This window comes from Mandrillus leucophaeus, unplaced genomic scaffold (genome assembly GCF_000951045.1).
Source record: "Mandrillus leucophaeus isolate KB7577 unplaced genomic scaffold, Mleu.le_1.0 Scaffold2, whole genome shotgun sequence".
Taxonomy (NCBI): domain Eukaryota; kingdom Metazoa; phylum Chordata; class Mammalia; order Primates; family Cercopithecidae; genus Mandrillus; species Mandrillus leucophaeus.
The window spans coordinates 6,386,050-6,397,847 of NW_012102031.1; the positions used below are offsets into that span (position 1 = coordinate 6,386,050).

Here is an 11,798-nt window from a genome sequence, read left to right on the forward strand (position 1 = left end):
TGTCACCCAGGCTGGAGTGCAGTGGTGCAACCTTGGCTCACTGCAACCTCTGCCTCCTGGATTCAAGCGATTCTCCTGCTTCAGTCTCCCAAGTAGCTGGGATTACAGGCACCTGCCACCACGCCCAGCTAATTTTTGTATTTTCAGTGGAGATGGGGTTTCGCCACGTTGGCCAGGCTGGTCTTGAATTCCTGACCTCTTGTGATCCACCTGCCTTGGCCTCCCAAAGTGCTGGGAATACAAGTGTGAGCCACTGTGCCCAGCCTGACTATGTTTTAGGCAATGTTATACATATTATTTCACATGAATTATTCCACTCAATTCTAACAGCCCTATGTGGTGGGTACTATTAATCTTCACTTTTCACAGACAGGGAAAGTGAGTCACAGAACCATTAAGTAACTTGCCCTGAGGAAAGGCAGGTAAGCAGTGGTAGAACAAAGATTGCGACCCCACCAGTGTGATGGGCTCTCTTGTCTGACACTCCCAGAGGTGTTGTAGGGAGATGGCTGAAGGCCAGGACCATTCACACGTTCTCATCACCAGAAAATCCCCAATACAGCAGCTGTAGCAGGCCTTCAACAACATCTAGGTGAGGCCTCTCCCCAACGAGATAGTGGCCAAAGAGAAAGGGGAAGCCCTTTGCAGACAGCGCCTCCCACCTGGCTGGCAGACTCACAAGTTGAAAGAGGCAAAGGGTAAAGAAAGCAGAAACTGGGTAGGGAGTCAGAAGTTCTGAACTCTAATCTTGATCTGCCTACTCACAGCTGTGCAACTTTAAGTAAGTCACTCAACCTCTCTGAGCTTCAGTCTACCCAAAAGAAAAAAGAGAATGCTTATAACCTCGATGCCTTCACAGTATAAACATAATATGAATGCCTGTAATTTGTTGAGGCCTCTTATGTGCCAGGCATTATATGAGGCCCTTAATATATCCTGTGCGTTTGAACAATCAGAATTCCTTTTTCCAGTGAGGATCCCAAGAGAGTTAATGATAGATTCAAACCCAGGTAACTAAGACAAATTGGCCTCTGCCCTTCACACGTGCTAAAGACTGGATGGAAGAACTTGGTCATCCTGAAACAATGTGAGAGGTTCCACTGCACTGGGGTCTTCGTTACATCACAGAAATGAAGCATATTAAACTCCAAGGATCAACACTATCTGTACGCACCACAGGCCCCAGCTGAAAAGTACATCATAGATCAATTACATTAAAGGAAGAATATCAGTCGGCGGGGACCTTCGGAAATCAGAAAGAGGAAAATCCAACGAGGAATGAAAGGGAGGGTTTTGGTGACAGGACCAGGAGGGTGTGGCTAGCGGTGGAGATTTGGAGAGCTGCAGGATAGGAGAGGGAAGCAGAAGAAAAGGACAAGAGATCAGAGGTTTAAAAGATCTGCTCCTGTTTTCGGCCACTGCCATCGTGGTTTCATTGCTTCTCTGTTCACTTTCGGTCACTGGACTGCATCTCTTTGAAAGTGACAAACACGAAGACTTGGCCAGGAGGAACCCTGAGCTGATCTGGGTTACTCAATGAGGGTGTGCTAGTCCCCAGACCATCCCCACAGTGGGCTGGGAGCAAACTCACTGTTTTCTGAGCTCTTTATGCGTTTCTCTGCCTTCCTTGGCTGGACGGAGACGATGTATTGGCCATGGGTCCCGGGGTCGGGCACGGGAATCTGGCAGTGGTGCCTGGTGTAGAGGCTGCCGAGCCCCTCCCTCAGCACTGGGGAGCACTCTTCCTTCCTGAGGAGCACAGCAGAGCTGAGGGCAGGGGGAGGGAGGGCACACGGGAGGGAGGAGAGCTTGGGGTGGGCTGTGGCTTCTGCTGGGGCCCCAGGGACAGGAGGAAGCATGGAGAGAGCAAGGCCAAGAGGAGGGGAGGGGACGGAGGAAAAGGATGCTCACCCTGCATCTGGGCTGGGCTTGTAGAAGAGGCCAAAGGAGACTGAGCTGGCCACCTCCTGCCTCACCTCCCAGGAGCAGCTGAGCACGGCGGCCCCGTCAAAGAAGCACTGCAGGTTCTGGGGCTGGGCCTCGTCCCCTGGGAGGGAGACAGGTCCTCATGCACTCCCTCCTTCATCCCTCCCATCGTTCTTGGTAGGTGCCCTCCGTGTGATTCATCACAGAGGTCACGAGCTCTGGGGTCAAAAGACCAGGACTGAAACTTCAGCCTGAACCTGCCAGCTGGGTGTCCAACAGCTCCGAGAGAGAGAGTTCTGTGCACCTGCACACCCTCCCAGAGAGTGGAAATAGTATCTAAGTTTCAGTGTTTGGGGATTGAACAGAAAAACGTGGGTAAGCCCTGCACATCCTGTAGCCTGCAGTAACACACGGCTGCTAATAGCGCTATTGTTGTTATTATTGTAATTGCCAGTGGCAGAGAGCATGCAGGAACCGGGAAGCCCAAAGTGAACAGAGGCAGAGTCCTACTGGGCAGCAATCACAGTAGAGGTGGGACGGCCCAGGAAGGCTCCTGGAAAGATGGCAGCAGGAGCTCTGGGAAGCCCCCAGGTGGAGCCCAGGAACCCTGCTGTGCCAGGAGCTCCTGATGAGCCCACCCTCCCACCACGGGGCATTTCCTGAGCTCTGGCTCCATTACCTGGCTGGGAGTCCCAGCGAACCTCTGGGCTCCACTCACTGGGACGTCCCGAGAGCCGAGAGCCTGAGGCCAGGCGGGTCCGCACTCGGGCCACATAGGTGCTGCTGGGCATGAGGTGCTCTGGCCCCAGGGTGGCCTGGGAGGCGTTGGAGAGGAGGGTGGCTGCATCCTGTCAGGAGACAGTGGGTGCTGAAGGAGGGGTGCCGCCCATCCCTTTGGGCTGGGGCAGAGCTGGCCGTGGTTCCTACCTCCCAAGAATCCTGGAGCCGCTTGTAGACCACCTCAGACTCCAGATCCCCCAGGGACAACCAGTGGCTCTGGGGACTCCCAAGGGCCACACTCCAGGTCAGCAGGAAGTGGTCCTGGTGGGTGCTGATCTGCAGGTCCTTGGGCGCAGGAGGCTGGACTGGAGGGGGAAAGTGAAGGGCACCTAAGGGCTGGACTGCTGGGAGGCAGTCAGGGCCTGCGTGGCCTTTTGTGTGGACACAGGGGCTTCCAGGCCACCCCTGCCCCCAGCAGCTAAGGGACCTTGAGCAAGACCCATTTCCCCTGTGGGCCTCAGTCCTTCATCTGCAAAACTGTAGCCTTTCAACATGAAAGCAATGGAAAGCCGTGCCGATTGCAACGCCCATGTGACCCGAGCTCCATAAAAGGCGCTGGTGAGGAAACTCTCATTGGAGCCTCCTCTGTCCTGAGGCTCCCCACTGCCCATGCTGCGGCCTGGGTGGCTCCTGCCAGCAGAGAGGCCTGCGGTTCAGTGGCCTCCCCCTCCTGCCGTCCAAGCTCCCTTCCTCCTGCCCAGGGTCCCTCCTGCTGTCAATGCCCGGGGCAAATGCCTCTGGCTCTAGGAACGTCCTCGGAGCCGCATCTCCAGGCAGAATCCCTTATTCTTTCTCTCATTGCCACCATAGCTCAGTGGAATTCCCTCCACCGGGGTCTTACCACAGCCGAGGGATTCCTGTGTTTCTGTGTCTGCCTCCCCTAAGGGGAGAGGAGATAGGGGTGGGTGGGGTTGGTCCTGACCCCCTTCCCTACCTCCAGGCTGAGATGTGGCTGCTTAGTGAATTACAGGGCAAGGTGAATGACTGAATGAATGAACGGATATGCGTAGGCAACCTTGGGGCTTCTCATGAAATCCTTGCAGCCACAAGGCAAGCACCCATCTCCTGGGAACTCTGGGTTGTTCAAGAACATGCAGAATGAAAACATGGCACCTGGTTTCTGGCATTTCTGTGTCTGCTTGCCGAGGGATGACTTTCAAACAAAAATACCCGCACACATAGGATGTAAGTGCTCTCTGCTGGACATGGGCTGTGGTGTGTTACAGCGTGTCAGGAATCATCAGCCCAGAACGGCAGACACACAGCAGGGGAGCCGCCCCTCCTCACCCACAGCCAGGACCAGCGTCCCTCATGGGTCATTGCACTCCCAGCCCCCGAGGCTGTCATGGAGGGGGAGTCCTTCCCGGCAGAGCCCTCTTGGAAGCTGCCACAAACTGCACAGACTGGCAGCCCCATCAGAAACCTGCTCAACCAACTCAAGAGGTTTAGTCCACCAGCTCATGTCACAGATGGAGAAACTCATAGAGGAAGTGAAATGTCCAAGGTCTCCAAACATGGAGCCTCAGAGCAGATCAGAGGCAGGCCTGTCACCTGCCCAGTACCCCCCAGCTTCCTTGATTCATTGCTAGTCTGCATTAAGCTGGACCCTACCTCACTACTCAACACAGCCTCCAGGAGGCCAACGGCCACACTTCTCTCCCTATATCTAAATTTTCTCCCTCGCCCTAGAAACGTTCCTGGTTTCCGGGCTGTAAGCTCCAAGGGCAGGGTTGCTGGCTGGTTTGTTGACGGCTTTGTTGGTATATGTCTGTCTCTTATACACATCTAGATGTGTATAAGAGACAGCCTCCTGCCCAGGGTCCCTCCTGCTGTCAATGCCCGGGGCAAATGCCTCTGGCTCTAGGAACGTCCTCGGAGCCGCATCTCCAGGCAGAATCCCTTATTCTTTCTCTCATTGCCACCATAGCTCAGTGGAATTCCCTCCACCGGGGTCTTACCACAGCCGAGGGATTCCTGTGTTTCTGTGTCTGCCTCCCCTAAGGGGAGAGGAGATAGGGGTGGGTGGGGTTGGTCCTGACCCCCTTCCCTACCTCCAGGCTGAGATGTGGCTGCTTAGTGAATTACAGGGCAAGGTGAATGACTGAATGAATGAACGGATATGCGTAGGCAACCTTGGGGCTTCTCATGAAATCCTTGCAGCCACAAGGCAAGCACCCATCTCCTGGGAACTCTGGGTTGTTCAAGAACATGCAGAATGAAAACATGGCACCTGGTTTCTGGCATTTCTGTGTCTGCTTGCCGAGGGATGACTTTCAAACAAAAATACCCGCACACATAGGATGTAAGTGCTCTCTGCTGGACATGGGCTGTGGTGTGTTACAGCGTGTCAGGAATCATCAGCCCAGAACGGCAGACACACAGCAGGGGAGCCGCCCCTCCTCACCCACAGCCAGGACCAGCGTCCCTCATGGGTCATTGCACTCCCAGCCCCCGAGGCTGTCATGGAGGGGGAGTCCTTCCCGGCAGAGCCCTCTTGGAAGCTGCCACAAACTGCACAGACTGGCAGCCCCATCAGAAACCTGCTCAACCAACTCAAGAGGTTTAGTCCACCAGCTCATGTCACAGATGGAGAAACTCATAGAGGAAGTGAAATGTCCAAGGTCTCCAAACATGGAGCCTCAGAGCAGATCAGAGGCAGGCCTGTCACCTGCCCAGTACCCCCCAGCTTCCTTGATTCATTGCTAGTCTGCATTAAGCTGGACCCTACCTCACTACTCAACACAGCCTCCAGGAGGCCAACGGCCACACTTCTCTCCCTATATCTAAGTTTTCTCCCTCGCCCTAGAAACGTTCCTGGTTTCCGGGCTGTAAGCTCCAAGGGCAGGGTTGCTGGCTGGTTTGTTGACGGCTTTGTTGGTATATGTAGGTGCTCAAGGAAAGAGGGTTGAATGAATGAATTGTGTGTATATCCAAACTATGATTTGCATGCCCTCATGCCCCCATCTCCTAGCCAGCTGTGTCCTCGTCATTTCTAGGAATGAGTGCTTGAGGTCACATCCTGAGCTTCAACTTCTTTCCCAACTCCTGCTCCTCCAATCTACCCTGTAAGTCCCCTGTCCCCAGCATTCTCACATCCACATCTGATCATGGCATTTCCCCTCAGTGCTCTCCATGCCCAGCGGGTCCGCTCTACCCTGAGACTGCAGGAGACAGAAGCCTCTCCAGGGCCAGGTCCCTGCCTGTGTCTCCTGCTTCTTCCCACCACTGCCCAACCTTTGAAGTTGATGCTCCCTGGACACAGTGGTCAGCAGGTTCCCCAGCCGCCCGTGCCCTTCCGATCCCCCAGCCTCTGCACAGCTGTTACCCTGCCAGAGAGGCTCCTCCTGCCCTCCTCTCCTGTCCACCCTTCAGATCTGAGTTGCAAAGCTCTTCCTTCTGGGAAGCCTGTGCTGATCTCCCAGGGACCCTGTGCTTTACCCTCTGCGTGAGGCACCTACCCGCCGCTGTCAGTAAGTTCTCACGGTGGACGACATAGTGTCTCTCCTCCCTCCAGCCTGGGCACCCTGAGCTGCTCTCAGGAAGGAAGGGACTCTCGTGTCCATCAAACCCATGTGTGGAAACATTGCTTCTGATGGATTCCTGGTGGCCTAACCCATCCCCTCCTCTGGCAGTGGCTTTATGATGCTGTGACAAAAAGGGGCAGGAAGCCATGGTCACAGCCCCTTCCATGTGACCCTTGCAAAGAGCACCAGGTGGCCTGGTGGTTAGGACCAAGGACCCAGACCATCCTGCGCTGGATCTGGATCTCAGCTCTGCCAGCAGCACCAGAGAGGCCCTGGACTAGTCACCTCCCTCTGTCTCTGTTTCAGCAGCAGCCAAAGGCACCAGTAACAGCACCAAGCGTGCCGTGGTTCTGAGACTGCAATGACAGCCTGCAGTTCCTCCTACCAGCCTGCCACCGGTGTGGGTTTTTGCCACGTCAACGAAAACTTTCATGAAACATGTCCCTTTTTAGGTTTAGCTTCACTCTAAGCAACCATTTCCTTGAATCCAGGACTTCGAATTGCGGGTTATATTTCTTTCTAATGTAGAGGCAAATAAAACTTAACTATATAAAATGATCATCTACCCCACCCTAGACCACAGATGGCTTCATGGACCACTGTGGGATTGCAGCCCACACCGGGGTCCCTCCTCCAGGGCAGGGAGGAGAGAAGCTCCCTGTCTACCATGCAGGAAGCCCCTGGGAAGGCTGACCCATCTCTGTCATTACTACTCAGCGGGGGGCTTCAGAGGAGGCATCTGACCTCCTGGGCCTCAAGGGCCACATCCAGGAAACGGGTTGCTTCAGAGATGAGATGAAACAACTAAGTGGACAGAGTTTTCTAACTGGGTAGGCTTCTAAGTGAGTGGTGAGAACGGTTTTCTTCAAGGGAAGCCTGCAGTGCTGGAAGCCCATGGCTTAGTGGGAGGTGGTAGCAGCCAGGGGCATAGGAGAAGCCTTTGTCAGGGGCCCCTCATACAGTCCCTGCTCTGAAGCCTCCACGTAACCAGACCACACCCTCATCCCTCAAGATACCCTCACCCAACCCCAAGCCACAGTTTCCTGCCTTGAAGACTTCCTGGGCCACCCCTAGTGCCCCCTTGTCCACACAGGAAACCAAGCCCCAGGCAGGGTCCCCAGCCCCTCACCATGCTGGGTCAGAGTGACTGTGAGCTGGGTGCCCAGAGGCCTGTCTGGTCGGAATGAGTAGTAGTCAACGTCCGTGACGACAAAACTCTGGTAAGGAATGACACATCTCCTGGGCACGCAGCGGGGATAGGGGCAGGTTGACCAGGGCATGTCTTCACTGAGGTCACAGGACACTGGCTCTGGAGGGTCCCTGCTGGGAGAGGACATGGCTTAGCCCAGGGTGTATGGGGATCACTCACTCATCAAAGGTTCACTGAGTGCTCACCACGTGCCTGGCTCTGTCCAGAATCAGGGGCCAGGCAGTGACAAAACACACACAAATCCCGCCCCCAGAGCTGCCATCCTGGGAGAAGGGGACCCGCATGGAAAAGAGCGTGTAGCGTGAGCAGTGGAGAGAACTTCATGTGGATAAATAAAGCAAGCAGCAGGTGAGGAGCGAGTAAGGGCTGGGCTGGGGAGGCGATTTGAAATATGGGACAAGCAGGCCTCTCTAAGGAGGTGACCTGGGGGCAGAATGTGAAAGGCATTGAGGGAGGGACTGTGCAAATTGTGAGGAATTCAGGAAACGGGAACAGCATGTGCAAAGACCCTGGGGCAGGCAGAGTTTGGTGTGTTGCGTGGTTTGGCCTCAAACCAGTGCGTGGGGAGTGGAGCATGTGACAGGGAGGTCTAGGAGACCCACCCATCAACGTGATGGGATTGGATATCACTGCAAGTGAGTGGGAAACAGTTCTGAGCAAAGGTGTTGTAGATTTTGATGAATGCTTTGAAAGGATTCCTGAGCGTCCTCAGTTGTGAATAGACTGAGGTGGGAATGTGGCAACGTTGGAAGCAGGGGGCCCAGTTAGGAGGCTTCTGGAATATCCAGGTGACAGGAGGTGGCGTGCACCACGGTGGTCAGGCTGGTGTGGGTGAGATTCACGCTCTGCTTGAGATAAGGTTGTCAGCATTTGCTGGTGGAGGGATATAGCAGTCAGGAAGGAATGGTGGCAAAAGAGACTTAAAATCCTCCCTGTTGTTTAGCCTGAGCCACTAGGAGCTCCCATTTAGAAAGGGAGATGGGGAAAGACAGAGGCAGCAATGCAGCTCAGGTGACAGCGGGACTTTGGCTGAGGACATCTGGAGTCGGAGACGCCTGTTGTTTAAGTGACAGGTGGAGAAGCTAGTGAGCCTGGAGGCCTGGAGCTTAGGGGAAGTGTGGGCTTGAGGTCACCTTTGGGAGATGCCCCCGGGACCTAAGGGGGTCTCCGCAGAGTGGATACAGCAGAGAGGAGACCCATACACTGGGCCTGGGTGTCTCACCCTTGGCAGCCGAGAGAACCAAGAGGCTGCAGACAAGGAGAAAGAGGAGGGTGGGCAGGGCCCCGGGGGCACTGGGTGAGCTGTGGGCAGAGCCAGGTGCAGGAGGAACTGCAGGGAGGCCGAGGTGGTCCTCCTTGTCAGGGGTTGCCCCTGGTCAAGTAGGAAGAAGGCAGAGGCTCCACCATGAGATCCTGCTCCCCGGGGCATTTGCTGACTTGGACCAGAGCAGTTTGGGTGGCCTGGTCGGGGCAGCATCCTGGGGGAGTGGGCCCAGGAGGAAATGGCTGGAAAGACACTGGATGTGGTGAGTGTGGACAACTCTGTAGGGAATGCTACTGTCAAAGGAAGCAGAGAAAGCGGGGCCGCAAGGTTGCCAGGTTATGAGATGCCCAGGCGCTGCACTCCTGTGGGCATCTGAGAGGGGGTCGGGGCAGGTTTGCAAGACAATTGGAAAGATCCTAGGAGAGGGTACAGTGGGTGGCATAGGGCAGAGTGGGGACTTGGGGGCCATGATGTTCCTGAGCAACAGGACCAGACAGCATCAGGTCTTAGGCCTTAGATAGGAGCCCCGGTCCAGGCCCACGCCCCGGCGGTGGGCAGTGGGGAATGTGAATATGGGGTGGGCAGGGAGCTTCTCCCTGGTCCCCTGTTGTGCAGCAGAAAGCAGGTCACGGGAAGGGGCAGGATGGTCTTTGGGGAGAATGGAGAAGGTCCAACAGAGGTGCCCAGGAGAACTGAAGGCGATGGAGGGGTGGGGGGTGGCAGAACCGGTCCCACCCCCCAATGCTGGGGTGACCTCCAATGGATTGTCACCTGCCTCTCTGGTTCCAGCTGTTTAATTATTTCATTTAAGGCTGATTTAGACCCTGGCCAACACCCCAGAGCAATGCTGGTCTCTTTCCCGTGTGGCGCATGCCCAGGAGAGCTCGGGTGGGAGAGGTGGCAGCCCATATGGAGAGGGGGGACCCTGGGAGAGCACGGAGCCCCCTCCCAGACACGTTCACACGGCCTGTTCTGCCACTCCCTACCTTGTGGCCAGGGCTGGCACTTCACCTCCAGGGCCTCAGTTTCCCCATCTGTGAACTCCCAGGCCAGCTCCCAGGCCAGCATCATCACCCTGCTCTGCTCTGGACAGGCAGGCGGTGGCACAGTTGGGGCATCGTGGCCTGGCCCTGCCCACCTCAAGGTGAGGAGGAACTAAGACAGGACATGTGGGGCAATTGTGTTAAATTGTGACAAAATAAGAGAAGATTGTCACCATTGTCACCACCACCATCATCAACAACGTGAATGTAGAAGGCACTCCACAGAAACCCCACATCAGACGGCAGCGCCCGGCCTGGCAGGTGCCTGGCAGGGCAGGAGCTCCCAGGAGGGCCTCCCTTCTCCTCTGTCCTCTGTCCACTTCCACCCTGAGGCTGATCTGACAGGTCCCTCTCTACACCACCGTCCCACGCCAGGCACAGGGGACACCGTAGCCCCTGCCCGTGGACCCTGCACCCAGCGTCACTCACTCATTCACCCGGCGAAAGAGGGTCACGTTGACAAGCCGCTGGGCATCCTGGGTGTCCGCCCACCTGCAGGTGATGTGGCTGGTGTAGTCATTGTAGCAGCGTAGGGTCCGCAGCGGGATGGTTTCTGACAAGAGGGGTAGGTGGGGGTCACCTCTCTTTCCTGTGGGGACCCTTGTCACCATCACCTCCAGCTGCTCTGGGATGCCCAACTCTGGGGAGGGGTCTCCCAGGTCCCTGCAGAGGCACCAGGTGGCCAGGCAGAGGTGCCCTGAGTTGGGAAGGGGGTCTGCCCGATGGGGGGGCTCCTGGTTGCAGACCCTCCTCTCCCGACAGAAGCGCAATATTCTGTTGGTTCTCAGCACACTTTCTGGGGCTCTGCTGTGTGCTGTTCCTGGGCACGGTCCCCTCCCCCACCTTCAGGACAGGGACATGCATCAGGCACAGGCCTGGCCCCTGAACCCATTGTGCAGCCTGGGAGGGGGCACACACTCCGCCCTGGGATGCAGTGTGGCAGAGTCCCACCTGCACCCTCCCCCCTGCTCTCTAGTCCCCAGCCTCGGGAGCCTGGTATTTGTTAAGGGGACTGTGGTTCCAGCATTGTCACAGAAGCCCTTGGGAGTCTGGGAGCCCTTGGGAGGGGCCCTTTCACCTCAAGAACCCAGGAGCATCCCAGCATGGCCTTCAGGCACAAGGAGGGTGCTAGCGGCTGAAGCAGGGAGAGAACCCCGGCCGAGGCCCTGCAGGAGCAAAGTCCCGGAGGTGGGAACCCCTGAGGCGCAGAGAGTGTCTGCTGGGGAAGGAGGGACGGGGAAACGGCCAGAGCAGCCATCCTGGAGGCTGGGGGCCAGGAGTGCCGTGCTGAGAAATGTGGGCCAGGAAGCCGGACACGCTCAGCTGGACTTTCCAGGACAGGATAAGCAGGAATGTGCAGGAGGAGGGAGGCGAGGGAGGCCCAGGGAAGGCCAGGGGGAGAGACGGAGGGAGAGGAGCAGGAGGAGGACTGGTGGGCAGGGTCCTGGGGGTACGCTGCGGCCCTCCCCCAGGATGCAGCAGTGAGGAGGGGGACAGGGAAGGGGGTGGGAGCCACGGGACTCACCTTCTGCCCCTGCCAGGCTGTGCCCCCAGCACAGGGCCAGCAGGGCCATGGAGAGCAGCCTCTGGGCCAGCGCCATCTCCCTGGTCAGCTCTGGACAGGCAGGTGCCAGCACTGGTGGGTGCTGGCCATGGGCGTGGCAGGGTCCTCAGTGTCCTGAAGTCCTGTGTTCCTGCCCAGCTGGGAGCCAGGCCAGATCCATTTCACAGGTTCTTGGGACCTCTCCCTCCTGGCCTCTGCCTCCTCCAAGTCTGCAGAAGGAGATATCCGCAGTGAGCTGCCCCTCCCCTTCCACGTGTCCCAGGGACACCACCCATGTTGTGGGGACAACCCAGAGAAGTGGCCCTCACGCATGACCCCTCAGTGTCCTGCAACATGAAGGCAATGGACATGTGCTGCATGGCCTGAGGCACTGGGCCGCCACTTGGGTCACGGACACTACCACTGCACAATGCGCTAGACAGCAGAGCAGCCGAGAGGGGGGCCTGGGATTTGACTCCTACTAAGCTCCCCGTGGGCTGCTGGTCCA

General features: G+C 56.9%; 1 protein-coding gene across 3 annotated transcripts in view; it reads right to left on the bottom strand.

The window, feature by feature from the left end:
• The window catches only part of CSF2RB (colony stimulating factor 2 receptor, beta, low-affinity (granulocyte-macrophage)), a 39,875-nt gene that overhangs the window by 7,999 nt on the left and 20,078 nt on the right, over positions 1–11,798 (bottom strand). The window contains exons 2-8 of one of the 3 annotated variants that reach the window (XM_011978930.1): positions 11,273–11,520; positions 10,177–10,300; positions 7,360–7,550; positions 2,854–3,011; positions 2,606–2,774; positions 1,912–2,047; positions 1,592–1,749 (exon numbers count right to left, since the gene is read on the bottom strand). In XM_011978930.1, the coding sequence (XP_011834320.1) occupies positions 1,592–1,749; positions 1,912–2,047; positions 2,606–2,774; positions 2,854–3,011; positions 7,360–7,550; positions 10,177–10,300; positions 11,273–11,348 (1,012 nt within the window). In that variant the 5' untranslated portion in view covers positions 11,349–11,520. Of the gene's footprint in view, positions 1–1,591; positions 1,768–1,911; positions 2,048–2,605; positions 2,775–2,853; positions 3,012–7,359; positions 7,551–9,715; positions 9,753–10,176; positions 10,301–11,272; positions 11,521–11,798 lie in introns of those variants that run through there. The other 2 variants (XM_011978929.1, XM_011978931.1) reach the window with 2 other exon arrangements.